Raw genomic sequence first — 27,432 nt, 5'->3', positions numbered from 1 at the left:
GTACAAAGTTCAAAGTGTCATAAATACAAAAAAAACCAGCAACTTGGTCGGTTCCCGCTCAAGTTACTTTTCTCCTCCTCCTCTCACTCACGTCTCCAGCCGGATGAGGCGTGGCTAAGACGACATACAGACAAAAAACAAAGCACCAATAGATAGAAAGAGGGTAAAACAAATTTGGGAAACGAATCTCTTCCTACCTCCCCTTGTCAAAAGAAGATACAGTGAGAGAGTTCAGGCCAAGGGGGGGCATACTCCATCCCTCCCTGCACCCCTCTGACTCTCACCCCGCTCTCTAAACTGATCGATGGGTGCAGTGACAGCAGGATCTGCTCAGAAGACCAAAGTGTGCAGCTGCTCTGCCTCCAGCAGTCAAAGTTAGGGCAAAGCCGCACGCACACACTTAAAATTGCGTTAGACGGAGCTTAACTCATCTCAAAGGATAACTTTCCAGCGGCAACTTGGTTATCACCAGTGTGAGACCCCGACAGGACAGGGTTTTGCGTCACGCAAACAGGAGTCGTGCATATAGAACACACATTCTCTCTCTCTCCACCCCCACTATCATCATGATGTGTGTGTGTGTGTCCAAAGCTGGGCCCGGTTACTGTGTCAATCCTGTCGCTCACCCATGGGAGGTGGAGCATGGGGAAAAGGAGAGGGGCTCCTGTGTGACGTCCAATCTCACCTTCGCAGCAGTTAATGGTGGTAGTGGGTGGGTGGGTGGGTGGGTGGGGGGAGGGGTGGTGGTGGCAGCAGACAGGGGCAGTAGCATGGACGGTCAGTTTGTGTTACCCTACACTGTTGCTGCTGTGTACACGGCTGGAAAGAGGCACTAACCTTCAGTCCGCTAACACACGTGCACACACACACAAAGGTTTTGTAGTCAACCACAGCAGCAAGGCGGGGGGTGGGGGCCAAGACCAGAGGATGGGAGTCACATCCTGGCCTGACTGAGTGTGGGGGGATGATTTTGTACCTCGCCTATACCAGCCTGACAACTGCCAGAGTTACTAGCGTTTATCTGACAACTGGTCCCGGCAGCGTTTGATCTCTCTGCTCGATGCCACTGTACACCCTCCTCCGCCAACGCACCGAAAAACCACTTTCCTCACCAATTTTATTTAAATGCATCTAAAGAACATGCACGCATGCTGCAACAGAGGCAACCCCCCTCTGCTAACCACCACACACCACCCCCCCACCCCAATCCAACACCAAAATGCTCGCGTCGGCACACCGAGGTCAGCTGGCGGCAGAAAGGTCTGTGGGCTTGGCCAGCGCAGTTTCAGTGCCAAAACAGAGTTATGAGTGTTAGTGCTGCGTATATGAGTGTGCGGCACGTAAGTGAGTCTGGAGAGAGAGAGAGAGAGAGAGAGAGAGTGCACGCCGCAGTGCGAGCGAGCGTGCGTGCACGGATGGGCGGGAGATCAGTCAGCGCGCGCACAAGCGAGGCGAGAGGGGGTGCATTTATACATTCCGCGTTAAGTACTGTGGTATGACCGCTGAGGAAAGAAGAGTTGAGAGGCCCCTGGAAAGCCAGGCACTCCTTTTGATTAAAGAAGAAGAAAACAAAGAGTAAAAATAAGATTCTTTTTTAAAAAAAACAGAACATCTAAACACTAGCCGAAAACATTTTTTTTTGAGTTTAAAACCCCCACAGCCACCTGCTGCTCCACCGGAATGAGACTAAGTTGGAGGCTGGCTGCGAGCCAGGGCTAGGGGGTACACGCACGGTCGAGCTCTCATCGGTAACCGTAGTAATTGTTGTAGTACCGGTTCCGCTCCTCGTAATAACGATGCCACTGGAAAGAGAGAGAAACAGAAACGGCATGGTAAGCAGCGCTACAGATGCTTCTTTGGTTAACTAAACAAGCAAAGGGACAAAACGAAAGGAAACAAACCCACGTCAAAATAAAGGTAAAAGCTTCAAAAACAAAATGTGATTTAACCCCCCCTCCCCACAGTGCTCCCGGCAGTGCCCACTGGACACGGTAGATTTACCCGCATTTCTCCAAGTGGCCAATTGTCACTCTCAAGCATTTATTCAACTTGGTGGTACGTAACCCCACCTTTACTCGGCACAGGGGGCCAAACTCACCATGCCACGTGACTAGCTCGGAGCGGGAGGGCGTCACCTGGCATTGCCGCTCCACTTTCCAAGCCAAAGGACAACAGTGCCAAGCACACCACTGCATCGGCACCCGGCTATTCTTCCGACCTGCTTTTATCCATTATTGGGACGAGCCGGCAAACCCTGCTCACGCTGCCCATCCATGATTTGCCCCTTGAGGGGAGCCACTGCTCTATAGGTATAACCCCCTCTCTTGTATATTTGATAAGTATAACCCCCCCCCTTTGTATATTGATAGGTATAACGCCTCCCCCGACTTATATATTTGATAGGTATAACCCTTCCCCCTCCCCCCCCCCCCCCCGTATATTTGATAGGTATAACTCTTCCCCCCCCTTGTATATTTGATAGGTATAACTCTTCCCCCCCCCCCCCTTGTATATTTGATAGGTATAACTCTTCCCCCCCTTGTATATTTGATAGGTATAACTCTTCCCCCCCCCTTGTATATTTGATAGGTATAACTCTTCCCCCTCTTGTATATTTGATAGGTATAACTCCTTCCCCTCCCCCCCTTGTATATTTGATAGGTATAACCCCCCCCTTGTATATTTGATAGGTATAACTCCCTCCCCCCCCTTGTATATTTGATAGGTATAACTCTTCCCCCACTTTGTATATTTGATAGGTATAACTCTTCCCCCCTTGTATATTTGATAGGTATAACTCTTCCCCCCCTTGTATATTTGATAGGTATAACTCTTCCCCTCGTATATTTGATAGGTATAACTCTTCCCCTTGTATATTTGATAAGTATAACTCTTCCCCCCCTTGTATATTTGATAGGTATAACTCTCTCCCCCCCTTGTATATTTGATAGGTATAACTCTTCCCCCCCTTGTATATTTGATAGGTATAACTCTTCCCCCCTTGTATATTTGATAGGTATAACTCTTCCCCCCTTGTATATTTGATAGGTATAACCCCCCCCCTTGTATTTTTATAGGTATAACTCCCTCCCCCCCTTGTATTTTTATAGGTATAACTCCCTCCCCTCCCTTGTATATTTGATAGGTATAACTCTTCCCCCCCTTGTATATTTGATAGGTATAACTCTTCCCCCCCTTGTATATTTGATAGGTATAACTCTTCCCCCCCTTGTATATTTGATAGGTATAACCCCCCCTTGTATATTTAATAAGTGTAACTCCACCCCCTTGTATTTTTATAGGTATAACTCCCTCCCCCCACCCTTGTATATTTGATAGCAGTGTGATACCACCACGTGCCAATTTCAGAGGGACAGTCAACTGTGGGTCTGGAGTCAGGGGGAGGCTTAGTGATAATCTTGTCGTTGGACTAGTTATCCAGAGACCTGGGTTCGAATCCCACCACAGCAGATGGTGAAATTAGAAATCAACGAAAAAATCTGGAATTAAGGATTACTGATGTCCATGAAACCACTGTCGTAAAAACCCTGCTGGTTCGTTAATGTCATTTAGGGAAGGAAATCTGCCGTCCTTACCCGATCTGGCCCACGTGACTCCAGACCCACAGCAATGTGGTTGACTCTGAATGCCCTTAGGGATGGGCATTAAACGCTGGTCCAGCCAGCGACACCGATTGAACAAATAAAAAAAGGCCAGACCGGGTAAGGATGGTAATTATTCTTGATTAATAACAGATCAGGGGTTATGGGAAAAGGAAGGAGAATGGGGATGAGAAACATATCAGCCGTGCTTGAATGGTGGAACAGACTCAATGGGCCGAGTGGCCTAATTCTATTCCAATGTCTTATGGTCCAACGTCTCACAACACAACAGGTTTATTTGAGGGCACAAGCCACTAGCTTTCAGAGCACTGCCCCTTTGTCAGGTGAATGGGAGTTCTGTTCACAAACAGGGCATATAAAGACACAATCTCAATTTACAAAATAATGGTTGGAATGCGAGTCTTTACAGGTAATCAAGTCTTAAATGTGAGTGGAAAGAGGGTTACGCACAGGTTAAAGAGATGTATATTGTCTCAGACAGGACAGTTAGTGAGATTTTACAAGCCCAGGCAAGTCATGGGGGTTACAGATAGTGTGAGATGAACCCAAGATCCCGGTTGAGGCCGGCCTCGTGTGCAGAACTTGGCCATCAGTCTCTACTCAGCGACAATAACACTAAGTCCTTCAGCGACTTTTAAGACTTGATTACCTGTAAAGACTCGCATTCCAACCATTATTTTGTAAATTGATAGCGTGTCTTTATCTGCCCTGTTTGTGAACACAACTCCCACTTATCTGATGAAGGGGCAGCGCTCCGAAAGCTAGTGGCTTATGCTACCAGGTAAACTTCTTGGACTTTAACCTGGTGTTGTGAGATTTCTTATTGGACCCCAGTCCAATGCCAGCATCTCCACATTATGGCAGACTTTCTTCCCTAAGGGGGACATTAGTGAACCCAGATGGGTTTTTGCAACAATTCAACTGTATCAGCATCGTTACTAATTTAATCCCAGATTTATTCATTAATTGAATTTAAATCCCTAGCTGATGTGATGGGATTTGAACTCATTCCTCTGTATTACTAGTCCAGTAATATTAATGCAATGCTACCGTACTGTAAACCGGGAGTACTGTCTGGATGACAGTAGCCAGCCTGCAGACGACTGATCAGTCTGAGAGCTTCTGCTGGGGACATATCACCCGTAGGTCTCAAAAAAGTGAGCGTCTGCACCTACCCCAAACCCTTGTTCCCGGGATCTGGAGACGGTGGGCGGGACTTTCCGAGCACGCTCGCCCCAAGGCTGGAAACTCCTGCCCAAAATCACGGACTTGTGCACAAGCCACCAGATTTTCAGTCCCTCCCGCTACGATTCCCATGGTGGACGGGAAGGGCAAATTCTGCATGGAGATGGGGCCCCAGCTGGTGAACATGGAGACAGGCACTTACCTCACGAGCGTACTCCCGGTAATAATCCCTGTATCTAGGGTAGTCATACGGCTGCGAATAGGACCGGTCATACTGCTGCCTGTATCGGTCGTAGGATTTGTGGTAGTCCTGAGGCGACAAAAGAGGAAGGCAACACGTTACAACAGGAACCATGCAGAGGAAAGGCCTTCTCCCCAAACACAGGAGCGAGGTAAAGTGATAGGAACGCTCCCTGAGCAAGGATGTCAAAGATGACAGCAGCTCAAGAGATTAATAAAACCTAAGGGTAGAACCCAGGCAGGAACAAGATCAAGTCTGTTGTTACACTCCAATGCCCACTGCACACATCCAACAACATAGAAGATAGGAGCAGAATGAGGCCATCGGTCCTTCGAGCCGGCTCCATCATTCATCACCATCCAACTCAATAGCTTAATCCTGCTTTCTCCCCATAACTTTTGATCCCGTTCACCCCAAGTGCTATATCCAGCTGCCTCTTTAACACATTCAATGTTTTGGCATCAACTACTTCCTGTGGGAATGAATTCCACAGGCTCACCGGGTGAAGAAATGTCTCCTCACCTCCGTCCTAAATGGTCTATCCTGAATCCTCAGACTGTGACCCCTGGTTCCCCACCATCGTGAGTATCCTCCCTGCATCGACCCTGTCTAGTCCTGTTAAAATTTTATAAGTCTCAATTTGATTCCCCCTCATTCGTCTGAACTCCAGAGAAAATAATCCTCACCTGGTCAATCTCTCCTCATACATCAGTCCCACCATCCCCAGAATCAGCCTGGTAAACTTTCACTGCACTCCCTCGAGAGCAAGAACATCCTTCCTCAGAAAAGGAGACCAAAACTACACATGCCCTTCTCTCCATCCTAAAGGAACCAAGGTGGAACTAAGTGTGACAATACTGTGCCTTTTCTTTGTTTCTTATGCAGGAGCTGTTTTAACAAGTCTGTTCTAACCAACATGGCTGGGTCTGTAACCAATATTCTTCATTGCTACTGCAGTAGCATAACTGCTAGAAAGATTGTTTTAACCCAGACTAATGCTGCTTCGATGGGCTGAATGGCCTTCTTTGCACTGTTGGAATTTTATAATTCTGTAAATTACAGATCAGTTATGATGTAATGGAATACCCTGAGGGGTAAGTGACTCCATCAAGTATCTAAACTCTGATCCAGTGTCTCTTTCTTACCTCTCTGTACGCTGGGTTGTTGCCATACACTGGACCCCAGCCCTGTCCGTACTGCGGCCGATCATAGTTCCTGTTGTCCCACCTGCCCATGCGATAACCACCTAGCAGAACAAAGAGCAAATAAGGGCAGTTCATTTACAGCGCACGTCCTGGATGGTGTCGAGCTTGTTGTGAGCCGCACTCATCCAGGCAAGTGGAGAGTATTCCATCACACTCCTGACTTGTGTCCTTGTAGATGGACAGGCTTTGGGGCAGGGGGGTCAGGAGGTGAGTTACTCTCCGCAGGATTCCCACACTCTGACCTGCTCTGGTAGCCACTGTATTTATATGGCTGGGTCCAGTTCAGTTTCCGTTGATGATAACCCCTGGATATTGATAGTGGGGGAGATTCAGTGATGGCAATACCATTGAATGTCCAGTGGCGAGGGTTGGATCCTCTCTTGTTGGAGGTGGCCGACTGCCTGGAATGAACATTCCTTGCCACTTAGCCCTAGCCTGGGATGCTGCCCAGGACAGGATGCATTGGGGCAGAGTACGCCCCAGTACGTGAATGGTGCCAAACATCAGCCACTACCCCACTGCCAGTCTCATGACAGAAGGAAAGTGGCCGATGATGGAGCCAAAGATGGCTGAGTCTAAGACCTGAAGAACTCCTGCAGCAACACAGAGTGGAGATGACTGACAGCCAACAACCACCTTCCTTTGTTCTCAGTTTGACTCTACTCAATTCAGGGTTGGTTACAGAAATCCCCGTTTACCAGGCCAAGAAAGAAAATGGGATTTCCAAGGAATGAAGATGTAGGAATGGAGACAGTAAGTGAGAGATTCCACTTTGTGAGGACACTCGGGGTCCTGTACCACCCAGGATGATGTCTCACCGTAGTTCCGGTCCCGGTCATTGCGGTTGCGGTAGTTGCGTCGATCCTGTCGTTTCTCCTGCTGAGGCCGGGCTTTCTTGGCTTCCTCTCGGTACTTGCTCACCAGCTTGCTGGCCTGCTCCTTCTCCAGCTCCACGTAAGTCACCTGATCCAGGAAGTCACTTGCTTCGGGGAGTGTAAAATTGACTGAAATCAATGTTAAAAGAGAATTACAAAAGGGAATGTGTGCGTGTGGCGAGAGGCAACAAATCCCTCCAGCCACTGCTCCGACTCGGCTCCCCCTCTGATCATTTTGCCCATTATCTGTGCCCTCTTGGTTACAGATCCTCCTATTACTGGGAGGTTATTGAAACTCTCTCATGATTTTGTATGCCCTGTTCTGAATATCCCCCCTCCTCCCAAACCGTCTCTTAAGTACACAACACTGCATTTAACCATGGGGCACCACGCCAGTGCCTATCCCACACCCACATCAAACTTGTGCGATGCCAGCATGAGCTTCCAGATGGTGGGGGTGTTAAAGAGGACAAACAACAGTCGCCCATTGTAGAATAACAGAGAACAATGGCTCTGCCAAACCAGCAGCGCGCGACCCCCCCCCCCGCCCTACTCCCTCCGCGCGCGCGCGCGACCCCCCCCCGCCCTACTCCCTCCACGCGCGCGACCCCCCCCCGCCCTACTCCCTCCGCGCGCGCGACCCCCCCCCGCCCTACTCCCTCCGCGCGCGCGACCCCCCCCCGCCCTACTCCCTCCGCGCGCGCGACCCCCCCCGCCCTACTCCCTCCGCGCGCGCGACCCCCCCCGCCCTACTCCCTCCGCGCGCGCGACCCCCCCCCGCCCTACTCCCACCGCGTGCGCGACCCCCCCCGCCCTGCTCCCTCCACATGTGCGACTCCCCCCACCCCATCTCCACTTCCTCCACACGCTACCCGTCCCCAGCCCCACTCCCTCCACACCCCCGCCCCACCCTCCGCCCATGACCTACCCTGGCCCCACTCCCCCTGCGCTTACGACCCCCCCGGTCCCACTCTCTTCACCTTTCATTTCGTTGAGGGCGAACTCGGGCACATCCTCGCCCTCCTCCGCAGTCCGTAGCTTCATCCTGGTCTTCCAGTCCTCGTCACTCGGGCAGATCACCATGGCCTTCCGGTTAAAGCCTTTGAATGGCATCATCTTCCGTCGCTGGGCCGAGCTGTAGACGTTTGTCTGAAAAAGGCAGAGTCGGCATTGCTGATGGTATCTGCAGACACCCAAAATCCTCACCACCTCTCCCAGGTAGGGGGTGGGCTGTGGCATCAGACCTCTTGCCAATGTGGTGGGGGCAGTCCCGGGGGCTCTCTACACCATTTGAGAACGAAGATGGAACCCATGGGGATGATAAGGAGAAGACAAGTGAGGCGGGGCAGCCAAAGACCGTATGGCAGAGGAACAGGAGGCCACTCGGCCTGCTGAGCCTACTCTGCCATTCATTAGGATCATGGCTGATCCGACATTCCTCACATCTGCTTTCCTGTCCTTTTCCCTCGATTCCCTCACTGATCAAATATCGATCTCAGCCTTAAAGATACACAAGGGCTCTAGAATACCTCGCCGCAGAGAGCTGTAGAGGCAATGACTCACAACCCTCCGAAAGGGGAAATTCCTCCCCATCTCAGTCTTAAATTGGCACTCCTTTATTCTGAGGCTGTGCCCCCGGTTCTCCATTCTCCCAGGGAAACCATCCTCTCCAGTCAAAGCCCATTAAGAATCCTCGATGCTTCAATGAGTAGATTCCCAACCTTACAGAATCCCTGCAGCGCAGGAGACAGCCATTTGGCACATCGAGACCGCACTGACCACAACCTCACCAGGCCCTATCCCCATAATCCCACATATTTACCCTAACTTGTTCCCCTAACACTGAGGAGCAATTTAGCATGGCCAATCCGCCTAACCTGCGCATCTTTGGTTGCTGTGAGGCAGCAGTGCTAACCGCCGTGGCGCCCCAACCTGTGTACCCTTTGCCTCCTAAGACAATCCCTCCATATCGGGTACTGGACAGATCAAAGGGAAATTGGCAGTCAGATTAGAAGCACTTTCCCAAGTCACCCCGCCAACGCTAACCATAATCCCTCTCACCCCACCCCCAATTACACACTACTTCCCAGGTGCCCAGGCACAGGAGCTAACTGACAAACTCTTGCGAGAGACAGCACTCGTGATTTAACTGTGTAGACTAAAGATTACATTGTGCATAAAGTGGCAGCTCCATAGAGGGAGTGCCAGGAGTTAGGTAGAAGATAGAACAGAAGGAGTCCCAGGGAGCCAATGCACAATCGTGATGGATCGGGTGCATGAGATAATAGTACAGAAAGTAACTAAAGTCTGTAAAGATCAGTCAATTTGAATTTGTGAGCATCTATCAACCACTACCCCCCCCCCCCCACCTCACCCACCCCCACCAACATTTTGGCTTTTCACATGGCCACACCATCACTCTGGAGCAGAACAAAGAGGAATAGATTACTCTGTCCTCAACCATGCCCAGAGAATGCACTGCTCAAAGTGATGCACCTTAGATTTCAGAGCTTTCCTCCACTCACTGCATTTCACTGGAGAAATCACCCCGTTCGCAAGAGCAAAACACTGTAGTAGTTTTGGTCATGGATTCTGTTTGCTGCACTGCGCTGTTTAAATAGACTCTGTAGACTGCTGCAGTGTGCTGTTTAAATAGACACTGTAGACTGTTTGCTGCAATGCGCTGTTTAAATAGACACTGTAGACTGTTTGCTGCAATGCGCTGTTTAAATAGACACTGTAGACTGTTTGCTGCAATGCGCTGTTTAAATAGATTCTGCAGACCGTTTGCTATAGTGCGCTGTTTAAATTGACGCCACTACCACCATATTGACTGACACAGTGGTGTTAGACAGAGTATTTAGTGGGCGATCACCTCAGGAGAGCGGTGCAGTATAGTACCTGATCGAGTATGTAGTTACGTTTCTTGCACGCAGCAATCTGGATCAGTTTGCTCAAGCACTGTGTTGCCTGCTGGGTCAGAATGTTCCGTCGCTCCGCATTCACTTCAGGGCCTTCCAGTCCTTTAACCTGGGCAAACAGAGTCAAACAATAGAGAGAGAGGTTTCACTGCACACTGTAAGACCAATACTATATCCACCTCCCCTCCTGACAGCACCAACATGCTGTGGTACAGTTTTACAGAGGGCAAGTGTGGGTGGAATCAGCATATTTCACCACAGAGGACATCACAGCCAGGCCTGTTCTTGTCTCAGAGGGCTTTCACGACCCATTATCCTTGTGGCTTTGAGTGAGGAAAGATAGTATAGCATGGCAGGGCCGTAGACATTGCCACATGATCTTTTGCACCCACCAAACGACATTCCCAGAGCACCACTCCACAATGCAATGCTGGCCTTCATATCTAAAAGGGCTGGAGTGTAGGGATGCAGATGCGGTGCTGCGATTGTACAAAACCCTAGCTAGCCCCCACTTAGATACTGTGAGCAGGTCTGGTCATCACACCTTGGGAAGGATGTTTTGGCCCTGGAGGGAGTTCAACATGAGAGCCCAAGAATGATACCTGGAACTTTAGGGATTAAGTTACGAGGAGAGGTTAGACAAATGAGGCCTTCATTCTCTCGAATTCAGACGGTTGAAGGGCGATCTGATAGAGGTCTACAAAATATTTACAGGGAAGGACAGAGTGGGTAAGGGGAAACTGTTTCCACCGGTTGAAGATTCTAGAACCAGGGGCCATTATCTAAACATGAGGGCCAAACCATTCAGGAGCAATGTTAGAAAACATTGACCTGCAGAGAGTGGGGGGCAGGGGGGGTTCGGAACACTCTGCCTCAAACGGTGATGGATACTGCTTCCATTATCAGGTTTAAGTCTGAGAGAGACATTTTTATTCAGCAAGAGATATGGGCCTAGGGTAGGTACATGGGAATTAGACCTCAGATCATCCATGATCTTACTGAGAGGCAGAGTGGGCTTGAGGGGCTGAATGGCCTCCTCCTGTTCCTACATACTGTTCCAGTATTATAGATCGCACGCTGGAAGCCCACTTTGGATCTCAAACACACAAATCGAATAAGCCAAGCTTATCGATGCATTACAATCGAATGAATTCCAAAGTTGTGCAGGCCATGCTAAATTGCCCCTTAAGTGTCCAGAGATGTGCAGGTTAGGTGGATTAAAAGTTAAATACAGTTCTGAGGATAGGGTAGGGGGTTGGCCTGGGTAAGATGCTCTGTTGGAAAGTCAGTGCAGACTTGATGGACTGAATGGCTTCCTTCTGCACTGTAGGGATTCTAACTCAGTTAATGGGATCAGGAAACCAGCTCCCAGATCTCTGAAGGATCCTTGGACTTTGCAATGCCAGGATCAAACTGGAACCTGGATAGTTTACCTGCCAAGGGAGCAGAGTTTGGTTAGGACAGAGGCTATCAAATTTACAGGTTGGGTGGACCAGATTCCAAGAGGATTATGCAAGACTGGCTGGAATGATGAAGACAAAGCTGGGTCTTGAGGGACAGGGAAAAATACCCCCCCAAGTCCGAGGTCAACAGGCCTTTGTGTGATCTGCAAAGGGCAGATAGAAAAATTCCAACTCCATGCGAGTGAGAGAGAACAGCGAGTTACTGGAATGGTTTGCTTTCGTCAGTGGGAGGTGCGATTGTGGTTGGCGCAATTGTAGTTGGCACAGACTCGAAGTGCCAAATGGCCTCCTTTTGTACTGCAGGGATTCTAATTTTGAGCTGCATCTCCAATGAACGTTAAACAAACCTCCGACTTGCCGGATTTTAATGCTAATAAAATCCCATTGCTAAAAAATACATCAAAACCTTAGCAGACTTCACCTCTGATGACCCAAGAGATAAACCATAAACCCAACACCTCTTACCCTCATCTTATCCAGAATGTTGTGTGTGCCCAGTACAGTGTAGCGTTTCTCTGGATTCTCAGCAACATGCTTCTTCACCCAGGTTGTCTTACCCACACCTGGCATCCCAACCATCAGTATAACCTGGAAGGCAAGAGAGAAGCACCTTACAATCATCCCAACTTGGGGTACCTCACACATGGGGAGGGGGGGAGGAAGAGGAGGAGTGGGGGGGGGGGGAGAGTGTGTGACAACATGGGGAGAGTATGGGTGAAGGGAAAAACGCTGTAACCATTCTAAGATTACTTCTGGTGCTTACTTCACATGCATCCTTAGTTTTGGGACCAACTGCCCCCCGCACACGTTCCTCCAGAGGAACAGTCTGGATGAGCACATAGTCCTCTGGGATCGGGAAGAAAGGTTCCTCTTTATGGCCAAAGTTGCACTCCACTGCACAGTTTTTGGACAGGATGTGGGGGAACAGAGCCCTCTCGCCCAGTGACTCTTTGCTGACTGTGAAAGCCACGCCAAGGCTCTCTCCGTTCTTCGAGAAGGACAGTTCCACCTCCTCGCTGTCGAAGTTCTGTGAATGGAAAACAGAGCAGCGGTTACACAGAGTTCCAAGCAGCTCAACAACACAATCTCAAGCCCTCATCACAAATCATACTCGCTGAGATTTGCTACTGATCCAATGCATAGCCCCCAACATCACCCAAATTATACTGAGACAGGAATTCAAATCCAGCCCAAACTGATAGAAATGAGAGTCTCCCATGTCACTCACAGGGCTCAGCAAGACAGATGGTATAGAGGGAGCTTTACTCTGTATCTAACCCCGTGCTGTACCTGTCCTGGGAGTGTTTGATGGGGGACAGTGTAGAGGGAGCTTTACTCTGTATCTAACCCTGTGCTGTACCTGTCCTGGGAGGGTTTGATGGGGACAGTGTAGAGGGAGCTTTACTCTGTATCCAACCCCGTGCTGTACCTGTCCTGGGAGTGTTTGACGGGGGACAGTGTAGAGGGAGCTTTACTCTGTATCTAACCCCGTGCTGTACCTGTCCTGGGAGTGTTTGATGGGGGGACAGTGTAGAGGGAGCTTTACTCTGTATCTAACCCCGTGCTGTACCTGTCCTGGGAGGGTTTGATGGGGACAGTGTAGAGGGAGCTTTACTCTGTATCTAACCCTGTGCTGTACCTGTCCTGGGAGTGTTTGATGGGGACAGTGTAGAGGGAGCTTTACTCTGTATCTAACCCCGTGCTGTATCTGTCCTGGGAGTGTTTGATGGGGGACAGTGTAGAGGGAGCTTTACTCTGTATCTAACCCCGTGCTGTACCTGTCCTGGGAGTGTTTGACGGGGAGACATTATAGAAGGAGCTTTACTCTGTATCCAACCCCGTGCTGTACCTGTCCTGGGAGTGTTTGATGGGGGACAGTGTAGAAATCTAATTTTAATCTTGGAGGCGTGCAGACTAAGCACCGACAGCGGTACATTTGCAATCAGGGCGAACGAGCTACTTAATTGGAGAACGCCTGAATACTTACAGCAAAACAACCAATGACATCATTTTCATCAAATTTCTCTCCATATTCCTCAAACTTGGCATTTTCCCACTTCCTGCCAGCTCCATCATATCCATAGGAAAACTCTCCATCCCCTTTAACACGAGAAAGATAAGCATCAGTGAAAGGGAATAAAGCAGATCCACTCAGCAAGAAGGGTCCAGCGTACGGGGCAGCAGGAACGGAGGTGGTATATCCTTACCCAGCTGCAGTGAGGAGCTGTCCAGGGACCAGCCAACACGGACAATGTGGCGCTCGCTTTCGCTCTCAGCTAACTGCTTCACGGGGATCTTCTGCGTCACCTGGAATGGAACACGAGCATGCATCTGGTTAACATCAGCAGCAGGCAACAGCCGTTTGCATTTGTCCAACACAAACCCCAAGCCTGCCCCCACATCCCGGTCACTGGGTATTTCGACAGAACGGCGATACTGACCCACACACCCAAAGGGCTGCCAGCCTGATCGAGTGCATCGCAATGGTGGCCAAACCCATCAGGGGTTCTGGATAAAGACAGCACCATGGTTAGCACTGCTGCCTCACAGCGCCAGGGATCCGGGTTCGATTCCCAGCTTGGGTCACTGTCTATGTGGAGTCTGTACATTTTCTCCTCCCCCCCCCCACCGCCGTGTCCGCATGCGTTTCCTCCAGTTTCCTCCCACATTCTGAAAGACGTGCTGCTTAAGCGCTTTGGCCTTGCTAAATTCTCCCTCAGTGGACCCGAACAGGCACCGGAGTGTGACAACCAGGACGAGTTTCATTGTAACTTCATTGCAGTGTTAATGTAAGCCTACTTGCGACACTAATAAGTAAACTTCAAACTTTACATGCTTAAATGCACACCCAAAGACCGCAAACCTCCCTCACTTCAGTCTCAAGTGTTTTAAGAATGCGTGGGGGAGGTAAAGATTGGTCAGTAAGGCACGCTAGGGGTTCCTAGTGACTGCATCCAGGTACCAGAGCTTCACTTACCTTCACTTCAAAGCAGACTTTGCCCTTCGTCACCCCGTAGGTAGCCCGCGCGCCCCCCCAGAGGTAGGCAAACTTCTCGGGCGACAGCGGCTGCCCACCGTAGCGGTCCTTGGCCACTTGGAAGTGAATGTCGGAGTTATCTGTCGGGGGAAAAAGAGGAAAGGTGAAAAAGGCCGGCACAAGTGGGAGGGTCATACTGACCGGTGCATGTGGCCAAGCCCCAGCTCCAGTCGCATGGAAACAGCTCACAGGTTAACAGAGACATGGTCACTGGTTGAATCTTAAGCGACCAACCGAGTGCTTGGCACAATCGAGGTTAACTGGAGCAATACTGCGAAGGAAACACCAATCTGAACTACCCCACCCCCACCCCACTCTGGAACCTGTAAGGTACAAGGTCTGTTCTGCTGGCCAATGTAAACCCCACAAGTCAGTTTTAATCTCTGCCAACCGATCCCAGCGCCCAATACGTGCAACAGTGCACACCGTCCACAAGGAGAGTCCCACAGTGACAATCATCCGATGAAGCATCCCCAGCCGCTGGCTGAACGCAGTCCGATTTGCCCAGCATAAGCAACAAATCCCGCGATCTACATCTTCTGATTTGCCGCCCCCCCCACAGCCGTCTGCAAACCCCCAGAGGTCGTGCTGCACAGACCCGCTGGCTTGACGGAACGAGTAAGCGACCACTCTTTTTTTTTAAACTGACAGAGGAAACGTTGACCGTGGCCTCACAGAACGTCGCACTTACAGGTATCGAGACAAACTAAACTGTCGTCAAATTCCTCTTCAGCCTCCTCCTCCTCCCCCACAGGCACTGGGGACCTGGCCCTGTAGAGAACAGACACAACTTCAGAGACTCGGAGCAGAATACTGGGGTGGGGGCAAAGGGAAATGAGACAACTCGAGCGAGACTGAGCTGATGTTCAACATCAATGTGAGGGCGAGGGGAGAAGAGGTGGAAGTTGGAGGGCAGAGGACTTTAAACAGATCTTACTGAGCAGCAGCACAATGGTTAGCACTGCTTCCTCACAGAGCTGGGGACCCAGGTTCGATTCCAGCCTCGGGTGACCGTGTGGAGTTTGCACATTCTCCGGGTTCCTCCCACACTCCGAAATACGTGCTGGTTAGGTGGATTGGCCATGCTGAAGTGCCTCTTAGTGTCCAAAAGATGTGCGGGTTAGGTGGATTGGCTATGCTTAATTAAACTGCCCCTTGTCAGGAGGGCTAACAAGGTAAATTCACGGTGTTCTAGGGATAGGGCCTGGGTGGGATTGTTGTTGGTGCAGACTTGATGGGCCTCCTTCTGCACTAAGGATTCTGTGAAAAACAGGCCATTCAGCCCAACTGACCCACACCAGCATTTGCTCCACACAGCCTCGAGCGAGCCACTTATCATAACAGACGCTATCAGATGAGGTGCGTGCGTTTTATCAATGCTGGCGTTTAAACTTACCCAACGCCTGAGAGAGAGGCTGGTCTTGCTCTGGGGTAATTAAATGACAAGCATAGGAAAATACTTAGCCAAGTGTTGCATTACAGGATCGATATTTAAACGTGTTTCACTGCTCTCCCCAGCCGGCCCCTGGCAAACCCCTTCACCCTCTGCAGAGCCGAACTGCACGGGTGCTCAATGCTCAGTAAAGCATTGGAAAACCCTTTCCCGCACCCCTACCTGGAGATCTTGATCCCGGAATCTCCGAGGTTTCAGTTCAATCAGGTTATGTGAGCTACCGTCCTGCTGCTGACTGTATAAAACCCACTGGGAAAATTGAGAGGAATTGTTTGTTTTTTGGCTGCATCATTTGAAGTAATTAACTCATCAACCTCCTACGCCATTGGCAGCCAACTTAATCTTCAATCTCCACATCCAAGGGGTTGGGAGAAGGATTTAAACTTGCTCTACGGAACCAAGGCTGTGACAGCATGTGCCGAGTGTCGATGCATTGGTTTAGGAAGGCCCGACAAAAATTATGTAGCACAGGAGGCGGCCGTTCAGCCCATCTCGTCCAGTGCCAACTCTTTCAAAGAGATACACAATTAATCCCATTCCCCTGCCCCAACCTTTGGTCCTGCAAGTTCTCTCCCCCCTTGGAATCCGTAGAGAATTCTGTTTAGAAACGGTGCCTCGAGAACTGGAATTGGGTTTTCTGGACAGGAGGGGTGGTGCCAATAAGAGGGCAGTGTGCAGTCAGCAGCCAATTACCCCAAGGCACCAGGTTAGCATTCATTTCAAAAGGACTGCTTCAACTTTATCAGGCTCTGCTCAGGCCACATTTGGAATGTTAAGAGTAATTTTGGGCCCTGTGTCTAAGGAAGCCTGTGCCGGCCCTGGAGGGGGTCCAGAATTTGTTCACCAGAACAATCCCGCGAATGAAAGTCTTGATGTATGAGGAGCGTTTAAGGACTCTGGGTCCGTACTCGATGGAATTTAGAAGGGGTGGCGGGATCTCACTGAAACTTACAGAATACTGAAAGACCTGGACAGAGTGGGCGTAGGGAAGGTGTTTCCATTAGTCAGAGAGACTGGGATCCAAGAACACGGCCTCAGAGTAAAGGTTTGGCCCTTTAGAACCGAGCTGAGGGGGGATTTTTTCAGCCAGAGGGTGGTGAATCTGTGAAACTCACTGCCACAGAGGAGGCCGGGTCATTGAGTGTATTGGAGACAGAGATAGATAGGTTCTTGACTGGTGAGGGGATCAAACGTTACGGGGAAAAGGCAGGAGAATGGGGTTGTGAAACTTAAGCATGATGGTCACACGCAGGTATTCACTCACCGGTTGTAGTAGGTCTCCTCCCTGAATTCGTAGTAGCCACGTCCGCGTTCCTCATGACGCCTCTTCTGTCCCCGCCGCTCGTTGGGGGGAGGCCGTGTCTCGCTGACAGAGGCTCGCGCCTCGCTGCCTCCCTCTCCAGCCTCTCGCTCACCCTCTGGTTTTCCTGCTGGCCCTGCGGGAAAGAAAGATTGATAGGGTTACTGGTTAGCCAGGAGGTGCCAGCGACATTCAGCAAACTACACACTCTCCACTCACTGCTCAAACTCATTCAACATCATTACTGCTCACAGGATGAGAGTGTGCAAACACAGGATGAATCAGAGGGAGAAATCTCCCAAAACACTCACTACAATAAATGCAGCGCACAGAGTGAGAATCCCTTCCACAGCGACACTAGTGTGGACCTGAGTAAGAAATCCTACAGACCAACACTGCAGCCACAGGGCAAACCCCTACAGGCCAACACTGCAGCCACAGCATAAACAAGTACTGACCCACGCTACGATCACAACACTAAACCCATACAGGCTGATGGTACAGTCACAGTGTAAACCCCCACAGACTAATTCTACAGCCATTGTAAACCATTACTGACTCATGCTAGTCACACCTCAAACCCATACAGACTGAAGGTACAGTCACAGCGCAAACCACGAGACCAACGCTACAGCCACATCAAAAATCACTACAGACTGACACTACAGTAACAGTATAAATCACAGGCTGATACTTCAGTCTGTGCCAATACAGTAGCGATTAGACTGAGAAGCCCCCGCACGCCGACACTACAGTCACGGCACAAAATCCCGCACGCCGACACTACAGTCACGGCACAAAATCCCGCACGCCGACACTACAGTCACGGCGCAAAATCCCGCACGCTGACACTACAGTCACGGCGCAAAATCCCGCACGCCGACACTACAGTCACGGCACAAAATCCCGCACGCCGACACTACAGTCACGGCGCAAAATCCCGCACGCCGACACTACAGTCACGGCGCAAAATCCCGCACGCCGACACTACAGTCACGGCGCAAAATCCCGCACGCCGACACTACAGTCACGGCACAAAATCCCGCACGCCGACACTACAGTCACGGCGCAAAATCCCGCACGCCGACACTACAGTCACGGCACAAAATCCCGCACGCCGACACTACAGTCACGGCGCAAAATCCCGCACGCCGACACTACAGTCACGGCGCAAAATCCCGCACGCCGACACTACAGTCACGGCACAAAATCCCGCACGCCGACACTACAGTCACGGCGCAAAATCCCGCACGCCGACACTACAGTCACGGCGCAAAATCCCGCACGCCGACACTACAGTCACGGCGCAAAATCCCGCACGCCGACACTACAGTCACGGCGCAAAATCCCGCACGCCGACACTACAGTCACGGCGCAAAATCCCGCACGCCGACACTACAGTCACGGCACAAAATCCCGCACGCCGACACTACAGTCATGGCACAAAATCCCGCACGCCGACACTACAGTCACGGCGTAAACGAGGGTAACTGACAGCACAGTCACAGTTGACTACAGTAGGGATTAGAGTGTAAACCTTTCCTCACACTGACACTAGTCACAGTGTGAATACAATATGGATTACAGTGTAAACCCCCCTCACACCAACAGTATAGTCGCAGCGTGAACACAACAGGGATTAGTGTAAACCCCCCCCCCCCACACTGACAGTACAGTCACAGTATGAACACAATAGGAATTTCAGTGTAAATCGCCTCACACCGTGAACATAATAGGGATTACACTGTAAACATCCCCTCATGCTGACAATACAGTGTGAGTACAATAGGGATTACAGTGTAAACCTCCTCACAGAGTACAATCATAGTGAATACAATAGGGATTAGAGCGTAAACCCCCTTACACCGACAGGACAATGACAGTGTGAATACAATAGGGATTACAGTGTAAATCCCCTGAACACTGACAGTAATCATTGTAATTACAATAGTGATTACAGTTTAAATCCCCCTCACACTGACAGTGCAAATACAATAGGGATTACAGTGTAACCATCCCCTGCACAATGACAGCACAGTCACACTATGAATACAATAAGGATTACAGTGTAAACTCCCTCATACTGACAGGACAATGACATTATGAATATAACAGGGATTACAGTATAAACCCCTCCTCACACTGACAGCACAGTCACAGTGTGAGTACAATAGTGATTACAGTGTAAACCCTCTCACACTGTTGGTACAGTCACAGTGTGAATACAATAGGGATTACAGTGTAATCCCCCCCTCACATTGACAGTGCAGTCTGAATACAATAGCAATTAGTTTAAAACCCCACTCACACTGTCAGTGCAGACAGTGTGAATACAGTAAGGATTACAGTGTAACCCCCCCCCCCCACACTGACAGTAAAGTCACAGTGTGAATACAATAGGGATTACAGTGGTACCCCCTCATACTGACAGTACTGTCACAGTATGAAAACAATACAGATTAGTGTAAAGCCCTCCCCTCACACTGACAGTACAGTGATAGTATGGAAACAATACAGATTAATGTAAACCCCCCCTCACACTGACAGTCCAGTCACATTGTGAATACAATAGGGATTACACTGTAAACCTCCCATCACACTTGACAGTACACAGTGAGAGTACAATAGGGATTACAGTGTAATCACCCCCTCACATTGACAGTAGTCAGTGTGAACACAATAGGGATTACAGTGTAAAACCCTCCCCCCATACTGACAGTACAGTGTGAATACAATAGAAATTATAATGTAAACAGTGTGAGGGGGTTTACACTGTAATACTTATTATATTCATACTGTGACTGTGCTGTCAGTGTTGGTGAGGTTTACATTGTAATTTCTATTGTATTCACACTGTACTGTCAGTATGGGGGGAGGGTTTACACTGTAATCCCTATTGTGTTCACACTGACTACTGTCAGTGTGAGGGGTTACAGTGATACCCCCTCATACTGACAGAACAGTCACAGTACGAAAGCAATACAGATTAATGTAAACCCCCCTTACACTGACAGTCCAGTCACAGTGTGAACACAATAGGGATTACACTGTAAACCTCCCCTCACACTTGACAGTACACAGTGAGAGTACAACAGGGATTACAGTGTAATCACCCCTTCACACTGACAGCACAGTCACAGTGTGAATGTAATAAGGATTGAAGTGTAAACACACACCCCTCCACACAGAGTAGTCAGCGTGAATACAATTGGGATTACAGTGTAATTCCCCCCTCCCCCCACACTGGCAGTACAGTGTGAATACAATAGGGATAACAGTGTAAACACCCCCCACTACTGACAGTACAGTCACGGTGTTAATATAATAGGGATCACAGTGTAAACACCTGCCCCTATACACTGACAGTAGTCAGTGTGACTACAATAGGGATTAGTGTAAACTGCCCCCTCACACTGACAGTACAGTCAGTCTGAATACAATAAGGATTATAGTGTAAACCTCCCCTCACAGTGACAGTAGTCAGTGTGACTACCATAGGGATTACAGTGTAAACCGGCTTCCTGTCACACTGACAGTACAGTCAGTGGCTATAATAGGAATTTGTGTAAACGTGCATAGTGTGAACACAATAGTGTGACGACATTACAGTCAGTGTGGATACAATAGGGATTACAGTATCCCTCGTATTGAGGGTAGTGAGAATACAATAGGAATTACAGTGTTAACCTCCCTCACACTGACAGTACAGTGTGAATATAATAGGGGTTACAGTGTGAACCCAACCACAGTGACATTAGTCAGTGTGAATACAATAGGGATTACAGTGTAAACTCCCTCCATTGACAGTCGTCAGTGTCAATACAATACAGACTACAGTTTAAACACCCCCTCGCACTGACAGCGCAGTCACAGCATGAATACAATAGGGATTATAGTATAAACCCCACACTGACAGTACAGTCAGTGGGAATACAATAGGGATTACAGTGTAACCACCCCCTCACACACAGTACAGTCACAGGGTGAATACAGTAGGGATTACAGTGTTACCGCTCCCTCGCACACTTACAATACGCAGTGTGAATATAATAGGGATTACAGTGTAAACCACCCCCCCCCCACACTGACAGTACAGTCAGTGTGACCACAATAGGGATTACAGTGTCCCCCACACTGACAGTACAGCCAATGTGCGTATAATAGGAATTAGTGTAAAACTCCCTCACACTGACAATACAGTGTGAATACAATAGGGATTACAGTGTAACCCCCTCACACTGACGGTACAGTCACAGCATGAATACAATAGGGATTACAGTGTAACCCCCCACCACACCGACAGTACAGTCGTAGTGTGAATACAATAGAAATTACAGTGTAAACTCCCACGCACCTACAGCACAGTCAGAGTGAATACAATATGGGTTAGTTAAATGCCCCCTCACACTGACAGTAGTCACAGCGTGAATACAATAGAGATTAGTGTCCCCCACACTGACAGTACAGTTACAGTGTGAATACAATAGGGATTACGGTGTGACTCCCCCCCCACACACTGATAGCACAGTTACAGTGTGAATACAATAGGGATTTCAGTGTAACTCCCCTCACACTGACAGTACAATGTGAATACAATATGGATTACAGTGTAAACACCCCCCCCGCCACACTGACAGTCACTGTGGGAATACAATAGGGATTACAGTGTAACTCCCCACACACTGACAGTACAGTGTGAATACAATAGGGATTGCAGTGTAACTCCCCTTACACTGACAGTACACCACAGTGTGAATACAATAGGGATTACGGTGTATCCACCCCCCAACACTGACAGCACAGTTATAGTGTGAATACAGTAGGGATTACAGTGTAACACCCCCTCACACTGACAGTACAATGTGAATACAATATGGGTTACAGTATAAACGCCCCCCCCCCACACTGAAGTCACAGTGCGAATACAATAAGGATTACAGTATATCCCACCTCACACTGACAGTACAGTGTGAATACAATAGGGATTACAGTATAACCACCCCCTCATACTGACAGTACAGTCACGTGGTGAATACAATAGGGATTAACAGTGTTACCACCCACCTGCACACTGACAGAACGCAGTGTGAATATAATAGGGATTGCAGTGTAACCCCCCCCCCCACTGATAGTAGTCAGTGTGAATACAATAGGGATTAGTGTCCCGCACACTGACAGTACAGTCACAGTGTGAATATAATAGGAATTACAGTGTAACCCCCCCCCTCATACTGACAGTACAATCACAGTGTCAATACAACAGGGATTACAGTGTCCCCCACACTGACAATATAGTGTGAATACAATAGGGACTACAGTGTAAACTCCCTCACACCTACAGCACAGTCACAGTGTGAATACAATATGGGTTAGTTAAATGCCCCCTCACACTGACAGTAGGCACAGCGTGAATACAATAGAGATTACAGTGTCCCCCACACTGACAGTACAGTGTGAATATAATAGGGATTACAGTGTAACCCCCACCCACACTGACAGTACTGTGTGAATACAATAGGGATTAGTGTAAAGCCCCCTCACACTGACAGCACAGTGTAAATACAATAGGGATTACAGTGTAAAATCCCCCCCACACTGACAGTACAGTGTGAATGCAATAGGGATTACAGTGTAAACCCCCATCACTGACAGTACAGTGTGAATACCATAGGGATTATAGTGTAAAGCCCCCCCCAACACTGACAGTAGTGTGAATACAATAGGGATTACAGTGTTAACCCCCCCCCACACTGACAGTACAGTCACAATGTGAATACAATAGGGATTACAGTGTAAAACCCCCACACTAACAGTAGTGTGAATACAATAGGGATTACAGTGTTAACCCCCCCACACTGACAGTACAGTGAGAACACAATAGGGATTACAGTGTAAACCCCCTCACACACTGGCAGTACAGTCACATTGTGAATACAACAGGGATTATAGTGTAAAGCCCCCGACACTGACAGTCGTGTGAATACAATAAGGATTAGTGTTAACCCCCCCAACACTGACAGTACAGTCACAATGTGAATACAATAGGGATTACAGTGTAAACTCCCCCTCACTGACAGTACAGTGTGAATACAATAGGGATTACAGTGTAAAGCCCCCCCCCAACACTGACAGTAGTGTGAATACAATAGGGATTACAGTGTTAACCCCCCCCCCACACTGACAGTACAGTCACAATGTGAATACAATAGGGATTACAGTGTAAAACCCCCACACTGACAGTACAGTGTGAATACAATAGGGATTACAGTGTTAACCCCCCCACACTGACAGTACAGTGAGAACACAATAGGGATTACAGTGTAAACCCCCTCACACACTGGCAGTACAGTCACATTGTGAATACAACAGGGATTATAGTGTAAACCCCCCGACACTGACAGTCGTGTGAATACAATAAGGATTAGTGTTAACCCCCCCAACACTGACAGTACAGTCACAATGTGAATACAATAGGGATTACAGTGTAAACTCCCCCTCACTGACAGTACAGTGTGAATACAATAGGGATTACAGTGTAAAGCCCCCCCCCAATACTGACAGTAGTGTGAATACAATAAGGATTACAGTGTTAACCCCCCACACTGACAGTAGAGTCACAATGTGAATACAATAGGGATTACAGTGTAAAACCCCAACACTGACAGGGCAGTGAGAACACAATAGGGATTACAGTGTAAACCCCCCACACTGACAGGACAGTGTGAACACAATAGGGATTACAGTGTAAACCCCCCACACTGACAGGACACTGTGAACACAATAGGGATTACAGTGTAAACCCCCCACACTGACAGGACAGTGTGAACACAATAGGGATTACAGTGTAAAACCCCCACACTGACAGGACACTGTGAACACAATAGGGATTACAGTGTAAAACCCCCCCTCACATTGACAGTACAGTGTGAATACAATAGGGATTACAGTGTAAAGCCCCCCCCAAACACTGACAGTACAGTGTGAACACAATAGGGATTGCAGTGTAAAACCCCCCCGCACACTGACAGTACATTGTGAATACAATAGGGATTACAGTGTTCTTCACACTGACAGCACAGTGACTCTGGGAGGACTACCCCCGGGTCGTCCAGTATCCCAGCGGCCCCCTCGTCCTTACCGGCCCTCTCCTGCGGCTGCGGGGCCTCCTCCCCGTTCTGCTCCTGCCCCGTCCCGGCCTGGGCCCGCGGCTCCTCCTGGGCCTCCTGCTCCATCCTCTCTTCCGCCTCCTGCTGCTCCGCCGCCTCCACCCGCTCGGACCAACTAGGCCGCGCCTCATCCACGGGCTCGCCCGCGCCGCCGGGCCGCCCCTCCGCCTCGGGGGGCGGGCAGAGGTCCTCACTCGAGGCCGGGGCTTCCGCGGTGGGTGGTGCTGCTGCTGCTGCTTCTTCCTCCTCCTCCTCCTCCTCTTCCTCCTCCCCGGCTAACAACTCGTCCTCCTCCTCCTCTTCTTCCTCCTCGTCCTCCTCATCGTCGCCGCCTCGCTCGGCGTAGACCCGGCTAGGCCTGGGCTCCTCGCCGCCGCCGCCACCGCCGCCTTCCTCGGACAGCAGCTCGGCGTCCAGGGCCTCCTGCAGCCGCCCGGCCAGCTCGGCCTTCAGGCCGCGGGTGTCGAGGCCTCGCTCCTGCAGCTCCTGTCGCAGCTCGGCCACCTTCATCTTCTTCACGTCCATGGCCCGGTTTAAAAAATATATTTTTCTTTTTTAAAAAAAAAGTTTTATTTTCGGTTTTATAAAAAAAAACCCCCCTCGCGGCCTTTGAATTTTAACCGCGATAACGGCCGGATTTTTTGAAAAAAACAAAATGGCGCCGCCTCCGCCTGGGCGCCGCTCCGCTCCGCGCGCCTTTTCCCGCCCCACCCCCTCCACCTCTCCGCCGAGCCTCCCCCTTTTGTTACCTCCTCCCTCATTGGCCGGCCACCTTAGTCCCAGGGCCGCCTCGCACTGGCTCCAGCCAATCCGCTGCCCCGGCCCATCCCTCCCTTTGTCGCGTCACTCTGCCCCCGCCCACTCCGCCAACGTCGCGCCCCCGGTCAATGGCATCGCTCGAGACATCGCCCCCTTCGGTGTCCACCAATGAGAGGTCCCCAGACACTTACCCCCTTCGGTTTGCACCAATGGAGTTCCCCCAGACATTTCGCCGCGGCCATTGAGTGGCCCTGGCCGATTCTGACCAATGGCATCCGTCGAGGCATTGCCCTCATCGGTTTCCACCAGTGGGGTTCCCCCAGACATTTGGCCTCGGCCACTGAGAGACCCTGGACAATTCTGACCAATGTTACCCGTCCATACATTGCCCCCTTCGGTTTCCACCAATAGGATACCCCCAGACATTTCTCCTCGCCCATTGAGTGGCCCTGGCCGATTCTGACCAATGGCATCCGTCCAGACATTTTCCCCCATCGGTTTTCACCAATGGGATTCCCTCACACATTTCTCCTCAGATTTCAAGCAATGGAGTTCCCCCAAACATTTCTCCTCGGCCATTGACGCCCTTGCCAATCTGAACCAATGGTATCCATCGAGACATTGCTTCGCCATCGGATTCCACCAATGGGGTTCCCCACACATTTCTCCTCGGCGATTGAGAACCATGGGCAAATCAGACCAATGAGAGCTGACGAGACATTGCTCCCTCCGGTTTCCACCAATGGCGTTCCCCCAGACATTTCGCCTTGGCCATTGAGTGGCCCTGGCCGATTCTGACCAATGGCATCCGCCGAGACGGTTCTTCGTTCGGTTTCTACCAATCGGATTCCCCCCCCCAACAATCTGCCGCAGGTTTCCACCAATAAAATTCCCCTACACATTACCCTCGCCCATTGAGTGACCTGGCTGATTTGGACCAATGGGAACTTGCGAGACAGTTCGCGTTCGGTTTCCACCAATGGGCATCCCCCAGACTTTCCTCCCCCCCCCCGGCCATTGTCCGATCCGGACCAATGGCATCTGCCGAGACAATTCCCCGTTCGGTTTCCACCAATGAGATTCCTCGAGACATTTTTCCCCTTTTCCCCCGACCCTGCCATTGTCCTCCAGCCGCAAGGATGTTTGGGAAATGTAGTTGTCCCCTCCCTTTGTCCCATGTTGGGGGAGGGGGGAAGAGGCCACTCAGCCCATCTGAATTGGAGGCCAGGTCAGATCATAAAGTCCATAAAAGTTAATGTTTAACATCTAGATGTTAAATTTTCACTCCTCCCTATCTATATTGAGGCCAAATCAGATCATAGAAACTCTACAGTGCATAAAGAGGCCACTCGGCCACTCAGATCCTATCCCCATCAACCCACCTATTTAGCTCACTAATCCCCAACACTAAGGCACGGCCAATCCACCTAACCTGCACATCTTTGGACACTAAGGGACAATTTAGCATGGCCAATCCACCTAACCTACACATCTTTGGACACTAAGGGGCAATTTGGCATGGCCAATCCACCTAACCTGCACATCCTTGGACACTAAGGGGCAATTTGGCATGGCCAATCCACCTAACCTGCACATCTTTGGACACTAAGGGACAATTTAGCATGGCCAATCCACCTAACCTGCACATCTTTGGACACTAAGGGGCAATTTAGCATGGCCAATCCACCTAACCTGCACATCTTTGGACACTAAGGGGCAATTTGGCATGGCCAATCCACCTAACCTGCACATCCTTGGACACTAAGGGGCAATTTGGCATGGCCAATCCACCTAACCTGCACATCTTTGGACACTAAGAGGCAATTTAGCATAGCTAATCCACGTAATGTATACAGTTTGGCATGGTTAATCATCTAATCGACACATCTTTGAACGCTAGGAGGCAATTTAGCATGGCCAATCCATCTAATCTACACATCTTTGTCCACTAAAGGGCAATTTAGCATGGCCAAGCCACACATCTTTGTCCACTAAAGGGCAATTTAGCATGACCAATCCACCTAACCTGCACATCTTTGTCCACTAAGGGGCAATTTAGCATGGCTAATCCATCTAACCTACACATCTTTGGACACTAAGGGGCAATTTAGCATGGCCAATCAACCCAGCCCATGCACCATTGGAGTGTGGGAGGAAATCAGAGCACCCAGAGGAAACCCACACAGACACAGGAAGGAATACAG

General features: G+C 49.9%; 1 protein-coding gene across 1 annotated transcript; it reads right to left on the bottom strand.

Moving 5' to 3' along the window:
* Nucleotides 1-735: 735 nt before the first annotated feature.
* Nucleotides 736-25,158, bottom strand: LOC145339833 (heterogeneous nuclear ribonucleoprotein U-like protein 2). Its single transcript, XM_080184365.1, has 14 exons — nt 24,442-25,158; nt 17,268-17,439; nt 15,242-15,321; nt 14,491-14,630; nt 13,721-13,820; nt 13,501-13,613; nt 12,277-12,540; nt 11,979-12,101; nt 10,031-10,159; nt 8,110-8,278; nt 7,073-7,258; nt 6,195-6,295; nt 5,011-5,118; nt 736-1,802 (listed from the first exon to the last, which is right to left on the bottom strand). Exons 1-14 carry the CDS (start codon nt 24,992-24,994, stop codon nt 1,743-1,745), a joined length of 2,298 nt encoding a protein of 765 aa, XP_080040491.1. The 5' UTR covers nt 24,995-25,158; the 3' UTR covers nt 736-1,742.
* Between the last annotated feature and the right edge of the window lie 2,274 nt (nt 25,159-27,432).

The sequence above is a fragment of the Carcharhinus amblyrhynchos genome, unplaced genomic scaffold (genome assembly GCF_965287045.1).
Source record: "Carcharhinus amblyrhynchos unplaced genomic scaffold, sCarAmb.v2.hapA scaffold_692, whole genome shotgun sequence".
Lineage (NCBI taxonomy): Eukaryota > Metazoa > Chordata > Chondrichthyes > Carcharhiniformes > Carcharhinidae > Carcharhinus > Carcharhinus amblyrhynchos.
Note: the sequence above shows the minus strand (reverse complement) of the source record. Positions and strands in the feature narration are given on the sequence as shown.